The sequence below is a fragment of the Oncorhynchus masou genome, unplaced genomic scaffold, assembly GCF_036934945.1.
Source record: "Oncorhynchus masou masou isolate Uvic2021 unplaced genomic scaffold, UVic_Omas_1.1 unplaced_scaffold_4685, whole genome shotgun sequence".
NCBI lineage: Eukaryota > Metazoa > Chordata > Actinopteri > Salmoniformes > Salmonidae > Oncorhynchus > Oncorhynchus masou.
In genome coordinates this window covers 1-21,548 of record NW_027011080.1, presented here as the reverse complement: position 1 = coordinate 21,548, position 21,548 = coordinate 1, and the positions used below count along the sequence as shown (strand labels likewise).

Below are 21,548 nucleotides of genomic sequence, written 5' to 3'. Positions count from 1 at the left end.
AGGGCTCTATTCCCTATATAGTGCACTACTATTGACCAGGGCCTACACAGGGCTCTATTCCCTATATAGTGCACTACTATTGACCAGGGCCTACACAGGGCTCTATTCCCTATATAGTGCACTACTATTGACCAGGGCCTACACAGGGCTCTATTCCCTATATACTGCACTACTATTGACCAGGGCTCTATTCCCTATATAGTGCACTACTATTGACCAGGGCCTACACAGGGCTCTATTCCCTATATAGTGCACTACTATTGACCAGGGCCTACACAGGGCTCTATTCCCTATATAGTGCACTACTATTGACCAGGGCCTACACAGGGCTCAGGTCAAAATAAGTCCACTATATAGGGAATAGGGTGCCATTTCTGATGCAGGCCATATCTCTTGAGGTAAGATTTCTGTCTGTAAAACCATATATTCTATTCTCTTAATGTCATTACTGTATCACTTGACATACCCTCAGCAGCTCTGGGAACCCACACCCTGGGTCAGGCCAGCCTAATGACACTGCCCATCACTTCATGTTCAGATAGCTGTATCACTAGCTATTGTTCACACTGTTCAGTGTTATGACTGTTCCCATAACGATATCCTGTCTGTGAAATCAGGCTACTTTAAGCTCCTTTAACAGGCTTTCCCACCTCCTCTTACTGTATTTGACAGGACTGGCAGCAGGGAGGGAAGAGTCAGGTGTTTCTGTGGGGCAACGGGCGTCACGGCCAGCTGGCAGACGAGGGACCAACCTGATGGTGCCCTACCATCGCCCGTCTCTGTCCCAGACACATCAGGTAGAGTTCGTAACCCACTAATACACCAGGGTCACGTTACATTACAGCACACGTCGTGAGCATCTCTGATCAGGCAGCTCCAGATTGTACTTAGGCTTCTTACATTTTGAGCCCGAAGATTCTCTGTTGTTGACCTGTGATACTCTCCTCTCTGCAGGTTGTGTGTGGGCAGAACTGTACATTCCTGGTACAGGCGAACGGTACGGTGCTGGCTGTAGGAGAGGGTAGCTATGGGAGACTGGGCCAGGGCAACTCTGATGACCTATATACCCCCACAGTCATCTCAGCCTTGCAAGGTAACATCTTTATCTCAGGTTGATCTATAACCTTGACACCTTTGACACCTTTGTCCACTTGTTGACCCCCCCCCCCCCCCCCCAGGCTACGTGGTGACCCAGCTGGTGACCTCTTGCGGTTCTGACGGCCACTCCCTGGCCCTGACGGAGACGGGGGAGGTGTTCAGCTGGGGTGACGGGGACTATGGGAAGCTGGGACATGGGAACAGTGAGAGACAGAGACGACCAAACAGGTGGAGGCTCTGCAGGGAGAGGAGGTGGTGCAGGTATGACTGGAGATGAAGCTCTGCAGGGAGAGGAGGTGGGGCGGATAGACTGGAGATGAGGCTCTGCAGGGAGAGGAGGTGGTGCAGGTAGGACTGGAGATGAGGCTCTGCAGGGAGAGGAGGTGGGGAGGATAGGACTGGAGATGAGGCTCTGCAGGGAGAGGAGGTGGGGAGGATAGGACTGGAGATGAGGCTCTGCAGGGAGAGGAGGTGGTACAGGTAGGACTGGAGATGAGGCTCTGCAGGGAGAGGAGGTGGGGCGGATAGGACTGGAGATGAGGCTCTGCAGGGAGAGGAGGTGGGGAGGATAGGACTGGAGATGAGGCTCTGCAGGGAGAGGAGGTGGGGCAGGTAGGACTGGAGATGAGGCTCTGCAGGGAGAGGAGGTGGGGCAGGTAGGACTGGAGATGAGGCTCTGCAGGGAGAGGAGGTGGGGAGGATAGGACTGGAGATGAGGCTCTGCAGGGAGAGGAGGTGGGGAGGATAGGACTGGAGATGAGGCTCTACAGGGAGAGGAGGTGGGGAGGATAGGACTGGAGATGAGGCTCTGCAGGGAGAGGAGGTGGGGAGGATAGGACTGGAGATGAGGCTCTGCAGGGAGAGGAGGTGGTGCAGGTAGGACTGGAGATGAGGCTCTGCAGGGAGAGGAGGTGGGGCGGATAGGACTGGAGATGAGGCTCTGCAGGGAGAGGTGGTGGGGGCGGATAGACTGGAGATGAGGCTCTGCAGGGAGAGGAGGTGGGGAGGATAGGACTGGAGATGAGGCTCTGCAGGGAGAGGAGGTGGGGCAGGTAGGACTGGAGATGAGGCTCTGCAGGGAGAGGAGGTGGGGAGGATAGGACTGGAGATGAGGCTCTGCAGGGAGAGGAGGTGGGGAGGATAGGACTGGAGATGAGGCTCTGCAGGGAGAGGAGGTGGGGAGGGTAGGACTGGAGATGAGGCTCTGCAGGGAGAGGAGGTGGGGCGGATAGGGACTGGAGATGAGGCTCTGCAGGGAGAGGAGGTGGGGAGGATAGGACTGGAGATGAGGCTCTGCAGGGAGAGGAGGTGGGGAGGATAGGACTGGAGATGAGGCTCTGCAGGGAGAGGAGGTGGGGAGATAGGACTGGAGATGAGGCTCTGCAGGGAGAGGAGGTGGGGAGGATAGGGACTGGAGATGAGGCTCTGCAGGGAGAGGAGGTGGTGCAGGTAGGACTGGAGATGAGGCTCTGCAGGGGAGAGGAGGTGGGGCGGATAGGACTGGAGATGAGGCTCTGCAGGGAGAGGAGGTGGTGCAGGTAGGACTGGAGATTAGGCTCTGCAGGGAGAGGAGGTGGGGGCGTATAGGACTGGAGATTAGGCTCTGCAGGGAGAGGAGGTGGGGGCGTATAGGACTGGAGATGAGGCTCTGCAGGGAGAGGAGGTGGTGCAGGTAGGACTGGAGATGAGGCTCTGCAGGGAGAGGAGGTGGGGCGGATAGGACTGGAGATGAGGCTCTGCAGGGGAGAGGAGGTGGTGCAGGTAGGACTGGAGATTAGGCTCTGCAGGGAGAGGAGGTGGGGCGTATAGGGACTGGAGATTAGGCTCTGCAGGGAGAGGAGGTGGGGCGTATAGGACTGGAGATGAGGCTCTGCAGGGAGAGGAGGTGGGGCGGATAGGACTGGAGATGAGGCTCTGCAGGGAGAGGAGGTGGGGAGGATAGGACTGGAGATGAGGCTCTGCAGGGAGAGGAGTTGGTGCAGGTAGGACTGGAGATGAGGCTCTGCAGGGAGAGGAGGTGGGCGGATAGGACTGGAGATGAGGCTCTGCAGGGAGAGGAGGTGGGGAGGATAGGACTGGAGATGAGGCTCTGCAGGGAGAGGAGGTGGGGCAGGTAGGACTGGAGATTAGGCTCTGCAGGGAGAGGAGGTGGGGCAGGTAGGACTGGAGATTAGGCTCTGCAGGGAGAGGAGGTGGCAGGTAGGACTGGAGATGAGGCTCTACAGGGAGAGGAGGTGGTGCAGGTAGGACTGGAGATGAGGCTATGCAGGGAGAGGAGGTGGGGAGGATAGGGACTGGAGATGAGGCTCTGCAGGGAGAGGAGGTGGGGAGGATAGGACTGGAGATGAGGCTCTGCAGGGAGAGGAGGTGGGGAGGATAGGACTGGAGATGAGGCTCTGCAGGGAGAGGAGGTGGGGCGGATAGGACTGGAGATGAGGCTCTGCAGGGAGAGGAGGTGGGGAGGATAGGACTGGAGATGAGGGCTCTGCAGGGAGAGGAGGTGGGGGCGGATAGGACTGGAGATGAGGCTCTGCAGGGAGAGGAGGTGGGCGGATAGGACTGGAGATGAGGCTCTGCAGTGAGAGGAGGTGGGGAGGATAGGACTGGAGATGAGGCTCTGCAGGGGAGGGGGTGGGGCGGATAGGACTGGAGATGAGGCTCTGCAGGGGAGGGGTGGGGCGGATAGGACTGGAGATGAGGCTCTGCAGGGAGAGGAGGTGGGGAGGATAGGACTGGAGATGAGGCTCTGCAGGGAGAGGAGGTGGGGAGGATAGGACTGGAGATGAGGCTCTGCAGGGAGAGGAGGTGGGGCGGATAGGACTGAAGATGAGGCTCTGCAGGGAGATGAGGTGGGGCGGATAGGACTGGAGATGAGGCTCTGCAGGGAGAGGAGGTGGGGAGGATAGGACTGGAGATGAGGCTCTGCAGGGGAGGGGGTGGGGCGGATAGGACTGGAGATGAGGCTCTGCAGGGAGAGGAGGTGGGGAGGATAGGACTGGAGATGAGGCTCTGCAGGGAGAGGAGGTGGGGCGGATAGGGACTGAAGATGAGGCTCTGCAGGGAGATGAGGTGGGGCGGATAGGACTGGAGATGAGGCTCTGCAGGGAGAGGAGGTGGTGCAGGTAGGACTGGAGATGAGGCTCTGCAGGGAGAGGAGGTGGTGCAGGTAGGACTGGAGATGAGGCTCTACAGGGAGAGGAGGTGGTGCAGGTAGGGACTGGAGATGAGGCTCTGCAGGAGAGGAGGTGGGGAGGATAGGACTGGAGATGAGGCTCTGCAGGGAGAGGAGGTGGGGAGGATAGGACTGGAGATGAGGCTCTGCAGGGAGAGGAGGTGGGGAGGATAGGACTGGAGATGAGGCTCTGCAGGGAGAGGAGGTGGGGAGGATAGGACTGGAGATGAGGCTCTGCAGGGGAGGAGGTTGTGCAGGTAGGACTGGAGATGAGGCTCTGCAGGGAGAGGAGGTGGTGCAGGTAGGACTGGAGATGAGGCTCTACAGGGAGAGGAGGTGGGGCGGATAGGACTGGAGATGAGGCTCTGCAGGGAGAGGAGGTGGGGAGGATAGGACTGGAGATGAGGCTCTGCAGGGAGAGGAGGTGGGGAGGATAGGACTGGAGATGAGGCTCTGCAGGGAGAGGAGGTGGGGAGGATAGGACTGGAGATGAGGCTCTGCAGGGAGGAGGTGGGGAGGATAGGACTGGAGATGAGGCTCTGCAGGGAGAGGAGGTGGGGCAGGTAGGACTGGAGATGAGGCTCTGCAGGGAGAGGAGGTGGGGAGGATAGGACTGGAGATGAGGCTCTGCAGGGAGAGGAGGTGGGGCGGATAGGACTGGAGATGAGGCTCTGCAGGGAGAGGTGGTGGGGAGGATAGGACTGGAGATGAGGCTCTGCAGGGAGAGGAGGTGGGGCGGATAGGACTGGAGATGAGGCTCTGCAGGGAGAGGAGGTGGTACAGGTATGACTGGAGATGAGGCTCTGTAGGGAGAGGAGGTGGGGCGGATAGGACTGGAGATGAGGCTCTGCAGGGAGAGGAGGTGGGGAGGATAGGACTGGAGATGAGGCTCTGCAGGGAGAGGAGGTGGGGAGGGTAGGACTGGAGATGAGGCTCTGCAGGGAGAGGAGGTGGGGAGGATAGGACTGGAGATGAGGCTCTGCAGGGAGAGGAGGTGGGGCGGATAGGACTGGAGATGAGGCTCTGCAGGGAGAGGAGGTGGGGAGGATAGGACTGGAGATGAGGCTCTGCAGGGAGAGGAGGTGGGGAGGATAGGACTGGAGATGAGGCTCTGCAGGGAGAGGAGGTGGGGAGGATAGGACTGGAGATGAGGCTCTGCAGGGAGAGGAGGTGGTGCAGGTAGGACTGGAGATGAGGCTCTGCAGGGAGAGGAGGTGGGGCGGATAGGACTGGAGATGAGGCTCTGCAGGGAGAGGAGGTGGTGCAGGTAGGACTGGAGATTAGGCTCTGCAGGGAGAGGAGGTGGGGCGTATAGGACTGGAGATTAGGCTCTGCAGGGAGAGGTGGGGCGGATAGACTGGAGATGAGGCTCTGCAGGGAGAGGAGGTGGGGCGGATAGGACTGGAGATGAGGCTCTGCAGGGAGAGGAGGTGGGAGGATAGGACTGGAGATGAGGCTCTGCAGGGAGAGGAGGTGGGGAGGATAGGACTGGAGATGAGGCTCTGCAGGGAGAGGAGGTGGGGAGGATAGGACTGGAGATGAGGCTCTGCAGGGAGAGGAGGTGGTGCAGGTAGGACTGGAGATGAGGCTCTGCAGGGAGAGTAGGTGGGGCGGATAGGACTGAGATGAGGCTCTGCAGGGAGAGGAGGTGGGGAGGATAGGACTGGAGATGAGGCTCTGCAGGGAGAGGAGGTGGGGCAGGTAGGACTGGAGATTAGGCTCTGCAGGGAGAGGAGGTGGGGCAGGTAGGACTGGAGATTAGGCTCTGCAGGGAGAGGAGGTGGGGCAGGATAGGACTGGAGATGAGGCTCTGCAGGGAGAGGAGGTGGGGCAGGTAGGACTGGAGATGAGGCTCTGCAGGGAGAGGAGGTGGGGAGGATAGGACTGGAGATGAGGCTCTGCAGGGAGAGGAGGTGGGCAGGTAGGACTGGAGATGAGGCTCTGCAGGGAGAGGAGGTGGTGCAGGTAGGACTGGAGATGAGGCTCTGCAGGGAGAGGAGGTGGGGAGGATAGGACTGGAGATGAGGCTCTGCAGGGAGAGGAGGTGGGGAGGATAGGACTGGAGATGAGGCTCTGCAGGGAGAGGAGGTGGTTCAGGTAGGACTGGAGATGAGGCTCTGCAGGGAGAGGAGGTGGTACAGGTAGGACTGGAGATGAGGCTCTGCAGGGAGAGGAGGTGGGGAGGATAGGACTGGAGATGAGGCTCTGCAGGGAGAGGAGGTGGGGAGGATAGGACTGGAGATGAGGCTCTGCAGGGAGAGGAGGTGGGGAGGATAGGACTGGAGATGAGGCTCTGCAGGGAGAGGAGGAGGTGCAGGTAGGACTGGAGATGAGGCTCTGCAGGGAGAGGGAGGTGGGGAGGATAGGACTGGAGATGAGGCTCTGCAGGGAGAGGAGGTGGGGCAGGTAGGACTGGAGATGAGGCTCACCTGACAGGTCACACCTAACATTTCTGGGATGTTAAATGACATTATATGAATCCCTCTTACTCTTACTGATTGCATACCCTTCATTGCATTTACATTAGATGTATAATGCTTCATTCTAAGTGGTAGGTCAGCATGGAAACATTCTTGGTTTCATTTATCCTGAATAGTTTCTCTGTCTCTGTCATTCATCATTCCTTCACACAACAGTTGGCGTGTGGGTTCAAACACTCAGCCGTGATTACAACAGACGGAAGCTGTTCACCTTCGGTAGTGGAGACTCTGGTCGTCTGGGTCAAAGATCAACGGCCAACAAGATGCTGCCTGAGAGAGTCACGGCACTGGAGGGATATCACATTGGACAGGTAAGACCCATCATTTCAGACATACCAAACCGTATTAGCACACTACATGGTTGCCATTGCACTCAGGCCAGGTCCTTCAACAACGAGACTGCTGCGCAGGCCTACTCATAACGGAGAGAAAACACCTTAATAACAGAAATATAGGGATACTTAAACCATTAACCTAACAAGACAGGCAACATCCATCATATCAGACTGGTAACGTCCATCGTGTCAGACTGGTAACGCCCATCGTGTCAGGCTGGTAACGTCCATCGTGTCAGACTGGTACCGTCCATCGTGTCAGACAGGTAACGTCCATCGTGTCAGACAGGTAACGCCCATCGTGGCAGGCTGGTAACGTCCATCGTGTCAGACAGGTGGTACCGTCCATCGTGTCAGACTGGTAACGCCCATCGTGGCAGACTGGTAACGTCCATCGTGGCAGACTGGTAACGTCCCCATCGTGGCAGACTGGTAACGTCCATCGTGTCAGACTGGTACGTCCATCGTGTCAGACTGGTAACGCCCATCGTGTCAGACTGGTGGTAACGCCCATCGTGTCAGACTGGTGGTAACGCCCATCGTGTCAGACTGGTGGTAACGTCCATCGTGTCAGACAGGTGGTAACGTCCATCGTGTCAGACTGGTGGTAACGCCCATCGTGTCAGACTGGTAACGTCCATCGTGTCAGACTGGTAACGTCCATCGTGTCAGACTGGTAACGTCCATCGTGTCAGACTGGTAACGTCCATCGTGTCAGACTGGTACCGTCCATCGTGTCAGACTGGTGGTAACGTCCATCGTGTCAGACTGGTGGTAACGTCCATCGTGTCAGACTGGTAACGTCCATCGTGTCAGACTGGTAACGTCCATCGTGTCAGACTGGTGGTACCGTCCATCGTGTCAGACTGGTGGTAACGTCCATCGTGTCAGACTGGTAACGTCCATCGTGTCAGACTGGTAACGTCCATCGTGTCAGACTGGTAACGTCCATCGTGTCAGACTGGTGGTAACGTCCATCGTGTCAGACTGGTAACGTCCATCGTGTCAGACTGGTACCGTCCATCGTGTCAGACTGGTACCGTCCATCGTGTCAGACTGGTAACGCCCATCGTGTCAGACAGGTGGTAACGTCCATCGTGTCAGACTGGTACCGTCCATCGTGTCAGACAGGTACCGTCCATCGTGTCAGACAGGTGGTAACGTCCATCGTGTCAGACTGGTGGTAACGTCCATCGTGTCAGACTGGTAACGTCCATCGTGTCAGACTGGTAACGTCCATCGTGTCAGACTGGTAACGTCCATCGTGTCAGACTGGTACCGTCCATCGTGTCAGACTGGTGGTACCGTCCATCGTGTCAGACTGGTGGTACCGTCCATCGTGTCAGACTGGTGGTACCGTCCATCGTGTCAGACTGGTGGTAACGTCCATCGTGTCAGACTGGTACCGTCCATCGTGTCAGACTGGTGGTACCGTCCATCGTGTCAGACTGGTGGTACCGTCCATCGTGTCAGACTGGTGGTACCGTCCATCGTGTCAGACTGGTGGTACCGTCCATCGTGTCAGACTGGTAACGTCCATCGTGTCAGACTGGTAACGCCCATCGTGTCAGACTGGTAACGTCCATCGTGTCAGACTGGTAACGTCCATCGTGTCAGACTGGTAACGTCCATCGTGTCAGACTGGTGGTACCGTCCATCGTGTCAGACTGGTGGTAACGTCCATCGTGTCAGACTGGTGGTAACGTCCATCGTGTCAGACAGGTGGTAACGTCCATCGTGTCAGACAGGTGGTAACGTCCATCGTGTCAGACAGGTGGTATCGTCCATCGTGTCAGACAGGTAAAGAGCTGATGATAACATGTTTGATTTTCTGTCCTTTGATGCTGCCAATGTTGCCTAAGGAGAAAAATGTTTTAAAGCAGGGGGTCTCAGTCAGGGCATGGTGTTTAAAGCAGGGGGTCTCAGTCTGGGCTGGTGTTTTAAAGCAGGGGGTCTCAGTCAGGGCATGGTGTTTTAAAGCAGGGGGTCTCAGTCAGGGCTGGTGTTTTAAAGCAGGGGGTCTCAGTCAGGGCATGGTGTTTTAAAGCAGGGGTCTCAGTCAGGGCATGGTGTTTTAAAGCAGGGGGTCTCAGTCAGGGCATGGTGTTTTAAAGCAGGGGGTCTCAGTCAGGGCATGGTGTTTTAAAGCAGGGGGTCTCAGTCTGGGCTGGTGTTTTAAAGCAGGGGGTCTCAGTCAGGGCATGGTGTTTTAAAGCAGGGGGTCTCAGTCTGGGCTGGTGTTTTAAAGCAGGGGGTCTCAGTCAGGGCATGGTGTTTTAAAGCAGGGGGTCTCAGTCAGGGCATGGTGTTTTAAAGCAGGGGTCTCAGTCAGGGCTGGTGTTTTAAAGCAGGGGGTGTCAGTCAGGGCATGGTGTTTTAAAGCAGGGGGTGTCAGTCAGGGCATGGTGTTTTAAAGCAGGGGGTCTCAGTCAGGGCATGGTGTTTTAAAGCAGGGGGTCTCAGTCAGGGCTGGTGTTTTAAAGCAGGGGTCTCAGTCAGGGCATGGTGTTTTAAAGCAGGGGGTCTCAGTCAGGGCATGGTGTTTTAAAGCAGGGGTCTCAGTCAGGGCATGGTGTTTTAAAGCAGGGGTCTCAGTCAGGGCATGGTGTTTTAAAGCAGGGGTCTCAGTCAGGCATGGTGTTTTAAAGCAGGGGGTCTCAGTCAGGGCATGGTGTATGCATGCTGCATAAGTCCTGCTGGTTACATCCAATTTCCCCTCGCAGGATAATATATATATATTTTTCTACCTTTATTTAACTAGGCAATTCGGTGAAGAACAAATTCTTATTTACAATGACTGCCTACACCGGCCAAACCCAGACGACACTGGGCCAATTGTGCGCCGCCTATGGGACTCCCAATCACGGCCGGATGTCATACAGCCTGGAATCGAACCAGGGACTGTAGTGACGCCTCTTGCACTGAGATTGCAGTGCCTTAGACCACTGCGCCACTCGGGAGCCCTATTAATAACCTTTATTGAATTCAATCGGGCCCCCTGCTCTGCTTCCTATTGGCCCCCAGATGTATATGTTATTCCTATTGGCCCCCAGATGTATATGTTATTCCTATTGGCCCCCAGATGTATATCTTATTCCTATTGGCCCCCAGATGTATATCTTATTCCTATTGGTATATCTAATTCCCCCCCAGATGTATATCTAATTCCTATTGGCCCCCAGATGTATATCTTATTCCTATTGCCATTGGATCTCTGTCAGCTTCGGTCAACGGTCACCTATGTGTTGACAATGTCTTTCTCCCATTGTGACTAGGTGTCCTGTGGTATCAACCACACCCTGGTGCTGTCCTCCGATGGGATGAGTGTCTGGTCCTTTGGTGACGGGGACTATGGGAAGCTGGGGACCGGTCCCTGCACTGTGAAGTCTTATCCTCAGGTAGGCTACAAGTGCTCCTCTCACGTTTCAACAACATAACTTCCACAATGGGTTATTATTCATCTTTTTCATTATTCTTTTCTTTGTAGAAAGTGGAGCAACTGTGTAACAAGGGAATCAAGAAGGTTGGCTGTGGGACCCAGTTCTCTGTTGTCCTCGCCAAAGATGGGCTTGTTTACACCTTTGGACAAGGTAATGAATGTAGTTTATCATGTGAAGCTCCACACAGCAGACTTGACTACAGTAGTGGGCTAACTTGTTGTCTTTTTAATGGGCCCTCAGCTGTTCTGTTTTGTGGTGGCACAGCAGCTACATAATCATATCTGTCAGTTCCCCCACCTATTGTAAAACATCCATATCAAAGTGGTGTCATGTGCATTGATTATGTGGTGCTTGAGCTAGATTATTTTTTTTTAATTGACAGAACTTTAAGACCTATTTCAAGCTGTCTTGTATCTCCTTCCTTCCTTCCTTCCTTTCTTCCTTCCTTCCTTTCTTCCTTCCTTCCTTTCTTCCTTCCTTCCTTTCTTCCTTTCTTCCTTTCCTTCCTTCCTTTCTTCCCCTTCCTTTCTTCCTTTCTTCCTTTCTTCCTTCCCTTCCTTCCTTCCTTCCTTCCTTCCTCTCCCCTCAGAGCGGTTGATCGGCCTGCCAGACTCTCTGTTGAAGAACCACAACCGTCCCCAGGTGGTGCCAGCCCTGGAGGGGGTGTTTGTAGAGGACATAGCTGTGGGCTGTGAGCATGTCCTGGTTTTGTCTTCTACCGGAGATGTCTATGCCTGGGGCTGTAACTGTGAGGGACAGGTAGGAACATAGCTTCTTACATGACTTCTTCATTCAGCTTTCCTCAATTTCTTGCATCCTCTCCTCGCCTGAGGGTGTCTGAGGGTGTGGAGCTGAGGGTGTGGAGCTGAGGGTGTGGAGCTGAGGGTGTGGAGCTGAGGGTGTGGAGCGTGGACCTTTTCCTCCAATGAGGAGGTGGTAACTAGATAAGACGTGAGGAAAGGGGTGGCAGAGTAGCCTAGTGGTTAGAGCGTTGGACTAGTAACCGAAAGGTTGCAAGTTCAAATCCCTGAGCTGACAAGGTACAAAATCTGTCGTTCTACCCGTGAACAGGCAGTTAACCCACTGTTCCTAGGCCGTCATTGAAAATAAGAATTTGGCTAAAGGTAAAAAAAATATTTAAAAAAGACTGAGATGGAGCCTAAGACTAGTGGGGGTGGTGTATGGATTTGTCCTCTCATTCAGAATGTGACTTTCCACTGAAGTCAGTCTTTGTTTTGTGTTGATCTGTCTTTCAGCTTGGCCTGGGTCACTCAAGCCCAGTGAAGGAGCCCACCCTGGTGACAGGCCTACAGGGGAACAATGTCAGACAGATCTCTGCTGGTCGCTGTCACAGCTCAGCCTGGACCACACCCTCACCCTCTGTCAAAGCCTCAGGTAAACACACAGCTCAGCCTGGACCTCACCCTCACCCTCTGTCAAAGCCTCAGGTAAACACACAGCTCAGCCTGGACCTCACCCTCTGTCAAAGCCTCAGGTAAACACACAGCTCAGCCTGGACCTCACCCTCTGTCAAAGCCTCAGGCAAACACACAGCTCAGCCTGGACCTCACCCTCTGTCAAAGCCTCAGATAAACACACAGCTCAGCCTGGACCACACCTTCACCCTCTGTTAAAGCCTCAGGTAAACACACAGCTCAGCCTGACTCACCCTCTGTCAAAGCCTCAGGTAAACACACAGCTCAGCTCAGCCTGGACCTCACCCTCTGTCAAAGCCTCAGGTAAAACACACAGCTCAGCTCAGCCTGGACCACACCCTCTGTCAAAGCCTCAGGTAAACACAGCTCAGCCTGGACCTCACCCTCTGTCAAAGCCTCAGGTAAACACACAGCTCAGCTCAGCCTGGACCTCACCCTCTGTCAAAGCCTCAGGTAAACACACAGCTCAGCCTGGACCTCACCCTCTGTCAAAGCCTCAGGTAAACACACAGCTCAGCCTGGACCACACCCTCACCCTGTCAAAGCCTCAGGTAAACACACACAGCCTGGACACACCCACCCTCTGTGAAAGCCTCAGGTAAACACACACACACACACACACACTGATGGCATGCCTCAGCTCTATGTGCTTGAGAGCAGATGTCATCCATAATGTCTCCTGGGGGTTGGACATATCCCAGGACTGTTACCCAGTCTGACCTCTTGTTCATCTTCCATAAACAGTGTCTGCTGACCTCTTTTCCAGGTGCCTCAGCCAACCTGCAGCTGGGTCTGCCCCAGTCTATCCCTCCCCAGTACAACGCTCTGAAAGACTGCAGCCCTGACGTCCTCAACACCCGCCTCCGGGTGCTCTACCACTTCTCTGACCTCATGTACAAGTCCTGAGGCTACCAACCTCCACCCCAGGAACCAGGTAATGAACAAGCTGCTCTCAGTGTATCTTGTCAACCTCATATTATCTCTGATCGATGTCAGGAATGGAGTCACACGGTCTTACCCGTAAAAATAATATAATAATAATAATAATAATATATCCCATTTACAGACGTTTTGTCTTACAAGTCGGCTGGGGCCACTAAATCTCATGTCTTACCCGTTACCCGGTCTTTCTGTCACACACACACACACACACACACACACACACACACACACACACACACACACACACACACACACACACACACACACACACACAGCTGATGTTTACTGTGTCGATCTAGATTGAGATGTCTTCTGTGAAGTACATTGAGACCTTGCGATGATGCATATCAAAACTGTTTAACCTGACTTGATGTTTCTCTCTTTCTCTCTCTTTCTTTCTTTCTTTCTCTTTCTCTCTCTGTTCTCTTCTCTCTTTCTCTCTTTCTCTACCTGCCTCCAGGTGTCTTCATCTCGCTACAGCTCAGGGACAGCGGCCATCGTCCAGGGCCAGCTGAGAGGCCTCCTGTCCCCCAAGGTCAACACCCTACCCCTGGTCAGACAATAGGAGGACCATGACCCAGGGCAAGACCTATGGACCCCAGATCACTGTCAAGAGGATCTCAACCAGGTAACTTGTTTGGGGGGGGTGAAATGTTAGTTTCTTGAGTGGATCCTGATCCTGGGGTTCCATACTGAGGTTCCATAGTGGATCCTGATCCCCTGGGGTTCCATACTGAGGTTCCATAGTGGATCCTGATCCCCTGGGGTTCCATACTGAGGTTACATAGTGGATCCTGATCCTTTCGGGGGTCCCATACTGAGGTTACATAGTGGATCCTGATGCCCTGGGGTCCCATACTGAGGTTACATAGTGGATCCTGATGCCCTGGGGTTCCATACTGAGGTTACATAGTGGATCCTGATCCCCTGGGGTTCCATACTGAGGTTACATAGTGGATCCTGATCCCCTGGGGTTCCATACTGAGGTTACATAGTGGATCCTGATCCCTGGGGTTCCATACTGAGGTTACATAGTGGATCCTGATCCCCTGGGGTCCCATACCATAGTGGATCCTGACATACTGAGGTTACATAGTGGATCCTGATCCCCTGGGGTTCCATACTGAGGTTACATAGTGGATCCTGATCCCCTGGGGTTCCATACTGAGGTTACATAGTGGATCCTGATCCCTGTAACATGTTAGTTGAAGATGATTGACAGTACATTACCTTTGGGTTAGTCCCCCATGCATCGTACTGTAACATGTTAGTTGAAGATGATTGACAGTACATTACCTTTGGGTTAGTCCCCCATGCATCGTACTGTAACATGTTAGTTGAAGATGATTGACAGTGCATTACCTTTGGGTTAGTCCCCCCACGTACTGTAACACATGTTGAAGAAGATGATTGACAGTACATTACCTTGGGTCAGTCCCCCATGCATCGTACTGTAACATGTTAGTTGAAGATGATTGGACAGTACATTACCTTTGGGTTAGTCCCCCATGCATCGTATGTAACATGTTAGCTGAAGATGATTGACAGTGCATTACCTTTGGGTTAGTCCCCCATGCATCGTACTGTAACATGTTAGTTGAAGATGATTGACAGTACATTACCTTTGGGTCAGTCCCCATGCATCGTACTGTAACATGTTAGTTGAAGATGATTGACAGTACATTACCTTTGGGTTAGTCCCCCATGCATCGTACTGTAACATGTTAGTTGAAGGTGATTGACAGTACATTACCTTTGGGTTAGTCCCCATGCATCGTACTGTAACATGTTAGTTGAAGATGATTGACAGTATGTTACCTTTGGGTTAGTCCCCATGCAAGGCTGAATTTTAGTTTCCGATGCTGATTGGTATTAGTACTTTTCAATGATTAACAGTAACAATGCCCATTGTCCCCCACACCACAGGGGGCGCTCCAGCAAGCCCATCTTTGTGCAGATCGCCAAGCAGGTGGTCTCTCTGAACCCCCTGGAGCTGAGGCTGCCCTCCAGGGCCTGGAAGGTCAAGCTGGTGGGGGGAGGGGGCTGACGACGCAGGGGGCGTGTTTGATGATACCATCACGGAGATGTGTCAGGTAGGACCCTGGTTCAAGGTCAGCTTGTTTTTTTAACAAAGATGCTAATTCAATTTCTACTCTGCATATTCAGAAACTGAAATTATAATTATTTTATTGAGGTTTTTTGGAATTTCAGTTTCTGAATTTGTTGATATGAAATGGACCTCAACCCTGCTCATTGTACGTGCATGTTTGATGTGAAAAGATGAATATGTATGTCTTGCTGTGACATTCTCAGGAGTTGCAGTCTGGTGTGGTTGATCTGCTCATTCACACCCCCAACAGCTCTACTGACGGGGAAGTAACACCGACAGGTACGTCATGAGACTTTGCTCTCCACATGGTCTCATGTTATCTCTGCTCTCCACATGGTCTCATATTGTCTCTGCTCTCCACATGGTCTCATGTTATCTCTGTTCTCCACGTGGTCTCATGTTCTCTCTCTGCTCTCCACATGGTCTCATGTTCTCTCTCTGCTCTCCACATGGTCTCATGTTTCTCTCTGCTCTCCACGTGGTCTCATGTTCTCTCTCTGCTCTCCACATGGGCTCATGTTCTCTCTCTGCTCTCCATGGTCTCATGTTTTCTCTGCTCTCCACATGGTCTCATATTGTCTCTGGCTTTGGTCTCATGTTATCTCTGTCTCCACGTGGTCTCACGTTCTCTCTGCTCTCCACATGGACTCATGTTCTCTCTCTGCTCTCCACGTGGTCTCATGTCTTCTCTGCTCTCCACATGGGCTCATGTTCTTCTGCTCTCCACATGGTCTCATGTTCTCTCTGCTCTCCACATGGTCTCATGTTCTCTCTCTGCTCTCCACATGGTCTCATGTTCTCTCTCTGCTCTCCACACACGGTCTCATGTTCTCTCTCTGCTCTCCACACACGGTCTCATGTTCCTTCTCTGTTCTCCACACACGGTCTCATGTTCTCTCTGCTCTCCACACACGGTCTCATGTTCTCTGCTCTCCACACACGGTCTCATGTTCTCTCTCTGCTCTCCACACACGGTCTCATGTTCTCTCTCTGCTCTCCACACGGTCTCATGTTCTCTCTCTGCTCTCCACACACGGCCTCATGTTCTCTCTCTGCTCTCCACACACGGTCTCATGTTCTCTCTCTGCTCTCCACACACTGTGTCTCATGTTCTCTCTGCTCTCCACACACGGTCTCCATGTTCTCTCTCTGCTCTGCCACACGGCCCCATGTTTTCTCTGCTCTCCACACACGGTTCTCATGTTCTTCTCTTCTGCTCTCCACACACGGTCTCATGTTTCTCTCTCTGCTCTCTCCACACATGGTCTCATGTTCTCTCTTGCTCTCCACATGGTCTCATGTTCTCTCTCTGCTCTCCACATGGTCTCATGTTCTCTCTGCTCTCCACATGGTCTCATGTTCTCTCTCTGCTCTCCACACACGGTCTCATGTTCTCTCTCTGCTCTCCACACACGGTCTCATGTTCTCTCTCTGCTCTCCACACACGGTCTCATGTTCTCTTCTGCTCTCCACACACGGTCTCATGTTCTTCTGCTCTCCACACACGGTCTCCATGTTCTCTCTCTGCTCTCCACACACGGTCTCATGTTCTCTCTCTGCTCTCCACACACGGTCTCATGCTCTCTCTCTGCTCTCCACACACGGTCTCATGTTCTCTCTCTGCCTACACACGGTCTCATGTTCTCTCTGCTCTACACACGGTCTCATGTTCTCTCCTCTGCTCTCCACGTGGTCTCATGTTCTCTCTGCTCTCCACGTGGTCTCATGTCTCTCTCTGCTCTCCACGTGGTCTCATGTTCTCTCTCTTGCTCTCCACGTGGTCTCATGTTCTCTCTCTGCTCTCCACACGGTCTCATGTTCTCTCTCTGCTCTCCACACGGTCTCATGTTCTCTTGTCTCTCCACGTGGTCTCATGTTCTCTCTCTGCTCTCCACACGGTCTCATGTTCTCTTCTGCTCTCCACACACGGTCTCATGTTCTCTCTCTGCTCTCCACACGGTCTCATGTTCTCTCTGCTCTCCACACGGTCTCATGTCTTCTCTTTGCTCTCCACGGGTCTCATGTTCTCTCTCTGCTCTCCACACGGTCTCATGTTCTCTCTCTGCTCTCCACACACGGTCTCATGTTCTCTCTCTCTGCTCTCCACACGGTCTCATGTTCTCTCTCTGCTCTCCACACACGGTCTCATGTTCTCTCTCTGTTCTCCACACGGTCTCATGCTCTCTCTGCTCTCCACACGGCTCTCATGTTCTCTCTCTGCTCTCCACACACGGTCTCTATTCTCTCTCTGCTCTCCACACACGGTCTCATATTCTTTGTCTTGATTTTCCTTTTCCTGGTAAAGCCATCGATCTTACAGCTGTGAGTTCCTGTAAATCTAAGCTCTGCCTACCTTGTGCATAGTGAAGCAATTGACCTGGGGCTGGATGCATTAACCATCCTAAAGTTAAATCCTTCCCTTTCCCTTAAAGTTTCACACATCATTTGCAGGATAACCTACTCTGTAGTCTAGTTTGATGTGAATCAATTTATTTTTCATGTCTTGAATGTAGAAGCTCTATTTTTGCGATCTCCCCAAATAAATATTATCTCTTTGACGAGAGATTCAGTCAGTGAAGGTTGTCTCCACGGTAATCAAGTGACTCTTTCTGCGCACATGCCTTCAAACCACCCCGTAAAAACCCTTAAATGATGACCTTACCCAAGGACATGTTTTAGAGGGCTCTATGCAACACCCGTAAAAACATTTCCTCGGGTAAAAGGGAAAAGTATTCCTTAAGGGAAACACTTAAGATGTTTTCTGCAACCAGGCCCTGTCCCTGGGAAATGTTCTGCTTGTGATGACGTACTTTACATCGGCTTTGCCCCGCCTGGGGTCTGGTGTCTCCGGGGTTTGATTGGATTATGTGACGTAGATGACATCATTTCAGCCCCCTTTGCCTGCTGCGAAAGCTCCGACTGTGTGTGAAGTGAACCAATAGGCCTTTCCTGTCTTAGTGTTTCTCCTGGAGTTTTGGTTAAACAATCCGATTCTAATTCCCCCTGTCAGGTTCCTGCTGAATCCCAGCGGCAGTCTCTGAAGACCACATGGTCCAGTTCCGTTTCCTAGGCATCCTGATGGCGGTGGCCATCCGTACTCAAGAAGCCCCTGGACCTGCACCTGGCCCCTGGGTTTGGAAGCAGCTGTGTTGTATTCCCTGGGTGGGCCGGACTCTGGAGGAGGTGGACCTGCTCACCTACCGCTCCTGCACGGCATCCGGCACCTGGACAACAGCGGCATCACAGAGGACAACTTCCACGTGGTGAGGGAGGATATGATGCATACAGGGGCTGTTTCCCAGACAGAGATTAACCTTAGCTAGTTCTGGACTGACAAGCTATTCGTTTGCAATGGGTGTTCTCTATTGAACGCAATGGGTGTTCTCTATTGAACGCAATGGGTGTTCTCTATTGAACGCAATGGGTGTTCTCTATTGAACGCAATGGGTGTTCTCTATTGAACGTAATGGGTGTCTCTATTGAACATTGCTTTTTAGTCCATGACTATAGGCTTAATCTGTTCCCGGGAAACTGGTTTATAGAGCTAGATCCCGCTCTTTTGCTTCAGCCAGCGGCATGTTCAACTGACCTGCATCACCAGGTTCCTGCTGCAGAGGGATGTCATTTTTCCTGATTCTTTCTTCTTCCCCCCAGACATTTTTCCAGACTACTTAGCGATTTCTCTTTCAGTTTGTTTTCATACACCATAAAAAGGATCACATCTGTCACTGTGTTCTGAGAGTTCTGTCTGTCTGTCTGTCTGTCTGTCTGTCTGTCTGTCTCCAGATGATTCCCCTGACCTCGTTCATGGCCCACAGTGCAGATGGGAAGCTGGTGCCGGTGGTCCCTGGGGGACACAACATCTCTCTCACCTTCTCCAACAAGAGTGACTACGTAGAGAGGACTCTGGACTACCGTCTGCACGAGATGGACAGACAGGTAGTGCTGTTGTACACTGCTGTATCGCCGTTGTGCTGTGTCTGTCCTGGCTGTTGTGATGGTTCCAGCTGGTCTGCGCTCGGTCACGTTGTTGTTTACCTGTAGGTAGCACGTGAGAGAGGGGGATGTCCTCCATCATCCCGGTGCCTCTCCTCTCCTTTCACGGCGCGCCAGCTAGAACAGCTGGTCTGCGGTCTGCCCGAGGTCTCCGTGGAGATGCTCAAGAAAGTAGTCCGATACCGCGACATCACAGACAGTCACCAGCTGATTGGCTGGCTGTGGCAGAGTCTGGAGGAGCTTGCCAATGAGGAGCGGGTTCTATTCCTGCGCTTCGTGTCCGGAAGGTCCAGACTGCCCTCCAAACCCCGCTGACATCACTCAGAAGTTCCAGATCATCAAGGTTGACAGGGTAAGTACTCAGTTTTTATTTCAGTTTGAGTGACATTAATCCCTAGCCTGGTCCCAGATCCAGGGGTGCTGTCTCGCCAATGACCATAAGAGTTGGCAAGATGATACGAACAGATCTGGGACCAGGCTTATTAATCAGGCTAGCTGTGTTGTATATAAAACATACAATATTTGGGTCATCTGTGTACTCCACTCTCAGCACTTTTTCACTACTTAATAAACGGTAAAAAATAACCCTCCTTCCCTGTGAACCCCTCTTCCTCTTCTCCTTCACTGTGAACCTCTTCTCCTTCCCTGTGAACCCCTTCTCCTTCACTGTGAACCCTCTTCTCCTTCACTGTGAACCCTCTTCTCCTTCACTGGGAACCCCTTCTTCTTCACTGTGAACCCCTCTTCACCTTTCCTTCACTGTAAACCCCTTATTCCTCTTCTCCTTCACTGTGAACCTCTCTCTTCACTGTGAACCCTCTTCCTCTTCTCTTCACTGTGAACCCCTCGTCTCTTCACTGTGAACCCCTCTTCCCTCTTCTCCTTCACTGTGAACCCTCTTCTCTTTCTGTGAACCCCTCTTCCCTCTTCTCCTTCACTGTGAACCCCTCTTCCTTCACTGTGAACCTCTCTTCCTCTTCTCTTCACTGTGAACCCCTCTTCCCTCTTCTCTTCAATGTGAATCCTCTTCCCCCTTCTCCTTCCACTGTGAACCTCTCTTCCCTCTTTCTCCCTTCACTGTGAACCCCTCTTCTCTTTACTGTGAACCCCTCTTCCCTCTTCTCCTTCACTGTTGAACCCTCTTCCCTCTTCTCTTCACTGTGAACCCTCTTCCCTCTTCTTCACTGTGAACCCCTCTTCTCCTTCACTGTGAACCCTCGATCCCCTCTTCTCTTCACTGTGAACCCCTCTTCTCTTCACTGTGAACCCCTCTTCCCTCTTCTCCTCACTGTGAACTCTCTTCTCTTCACTGAACCCCTCTTCTCTTCACTGTGAACCCCTCTTTCCCTTCTCCTTCACTTGGGAACCTCTTCCCTCTTTCTCCTTCACTGTGAACCCCTCTTCCTTTCTCTTCACTGTGAACCCTCTTCCTCTTCTTCACTGTGAACCTTCTTTCCTCTTTCTCTTCACTGTGAACCTTCTCTTTCCTTCTCCTTCACTGTGAACCCTCTTCCCTCTTCTCTTCACTGTGAACCCCTCTTCCCTCTTCTCCTTCACTGTGAACCCCTCTTCCCTCTTCTCTTCACTGTGAACCCCTCTTCCCTCTTCTCTTCACTGTGAACCCCTCTTCTCTTCACTGTGAACCCCTCTTCCCTCTTCTCTTCACTGTGAACCCCTCTTCCCTCTTTCTCCTTCACTGTGAACCCCTCTTCCCTCTTCTCTTCACTGTGAACCCTCTTCCCTCTTCTCTTCACTGTGAACCCCTTTTCTCTTCACTGTGAACCCTCTTCCCTCTTCTCTTCACTGTGAACCCCTCTTCCTCTTCTCCTTCACTGTGAACCCTCTTCTCCTTCACTGTGAACCCCTCTTCTCCTTCCCTGTGAACCCCTTCTCCTTCCCTGTGAACCCCTCTTCTCCTTCCCTGTGAACCCCTCTTCTCCTTCCCTGTGAACCCCTCTTCTCCTTCCTGTGAACCCCTCTTCTCCTTCCCTGTGAACCCCTCTTCTCCTTCCCTGTGAACCCCTCTTCTCCTTCCCTGTGAACCCCTCTTCTCCTTCACTGTGAACCCCTCTTCTCCTTCACTGTGAACCCCTCTCCTCCTTCCCTGTGAACCCCTCTTCTCCTTCCCTGTGAACCCCTCCTCCTTCCCTGTGAACCCTCTTCTCTTCCCTGTGAACCCCTCTTCCTTCCCCAGAACCCCTCTTCTCCTTCCCTGTGAACCCCTCTTCTCCTTCCCTGTGAACCCTCTTCTCCTTCACTGTGAACCCTCTTCTCCTTCCCCTGTGAACCCCTCTTCTCCTTCACTGTGAACCTCTTCCTTCCTGGGAACCCCCTCTCCTTCCCTGAACCCCTCCCCTTCCCCTGGAACCCCTCTTCTCCTTCCCTGTGAACCCCTTCTCCTTCCCCGTGAACCCCTTCTCCTTCCCTGTGAACCCCTCTTCTCCTTCCCTGTGAACCCCTTCCTTCCTTGAACCCTTCCTCGTGAACCCCTCTCCCCTCCCTGTGAACCCCTCTTCCTCCTTCCCTGTGAACCCCCCCC

The 21,548-nt window shown here is 53.0% G+C and overlaps 1 protein-coding gene across 1 annotated transcript; it reads left to right on the top strand.

Moving 5' to 3' along the window:
* The first annotated feature begins 772 nt into the window (after positions 1-772).
* Positions 773-12,867, top strand: LOC135535267 (probable E3 ubiquitin-protein ligase HERC1). Its single transcript, XM_064961940.1, has 9 exons — positions 773-797; positions 955-1,093; positions 1,179-1,359; positions 6,907-7,061; positions 10,361-10,483; positions 10,573-10,675; positions 11,115-11,284; positions 11,782-11,920; positions 12,728-12,867. Exons 3-9 carry the CDS (start codon positions 1,278-1,280, stop codon positions 12,865-12,867), a joined length of 912 nt encoding a protein of 303 aa, XP_064818012.1. The 5' UTR covers positions 773-797; positions 955-1,093; positions 1,179-1,277.
* The last annotated feature ends 8,681 nt before the right edge of the window (positions 12,868-21,548 follow it).

Bases quoted from the DNA above. Each gene is read 5' to 3' on its own strand.
- LOC135535267 (XM_064961940.1), top strand. From the start codon at position 1,278: ATGGGAAGCTGGGACATGGGAACAGTGAGAGACAGAGACGACCAAACA. The intron at 1,360-6,906 runs GTATGACTGGAG...TTCACACAACAG, and splicing joins AGGGAGAGGAGGTGGTGCAG to TTGGCGTGTGGGTTCAAACA. The intron at 11,285-11,781 runs GTAGGAACATAG...TCTGTCTTTCAG, and splicing joins GCTGTAACTGTGAGGGACAG to CTTGGCCTGGGTCACTCAAG.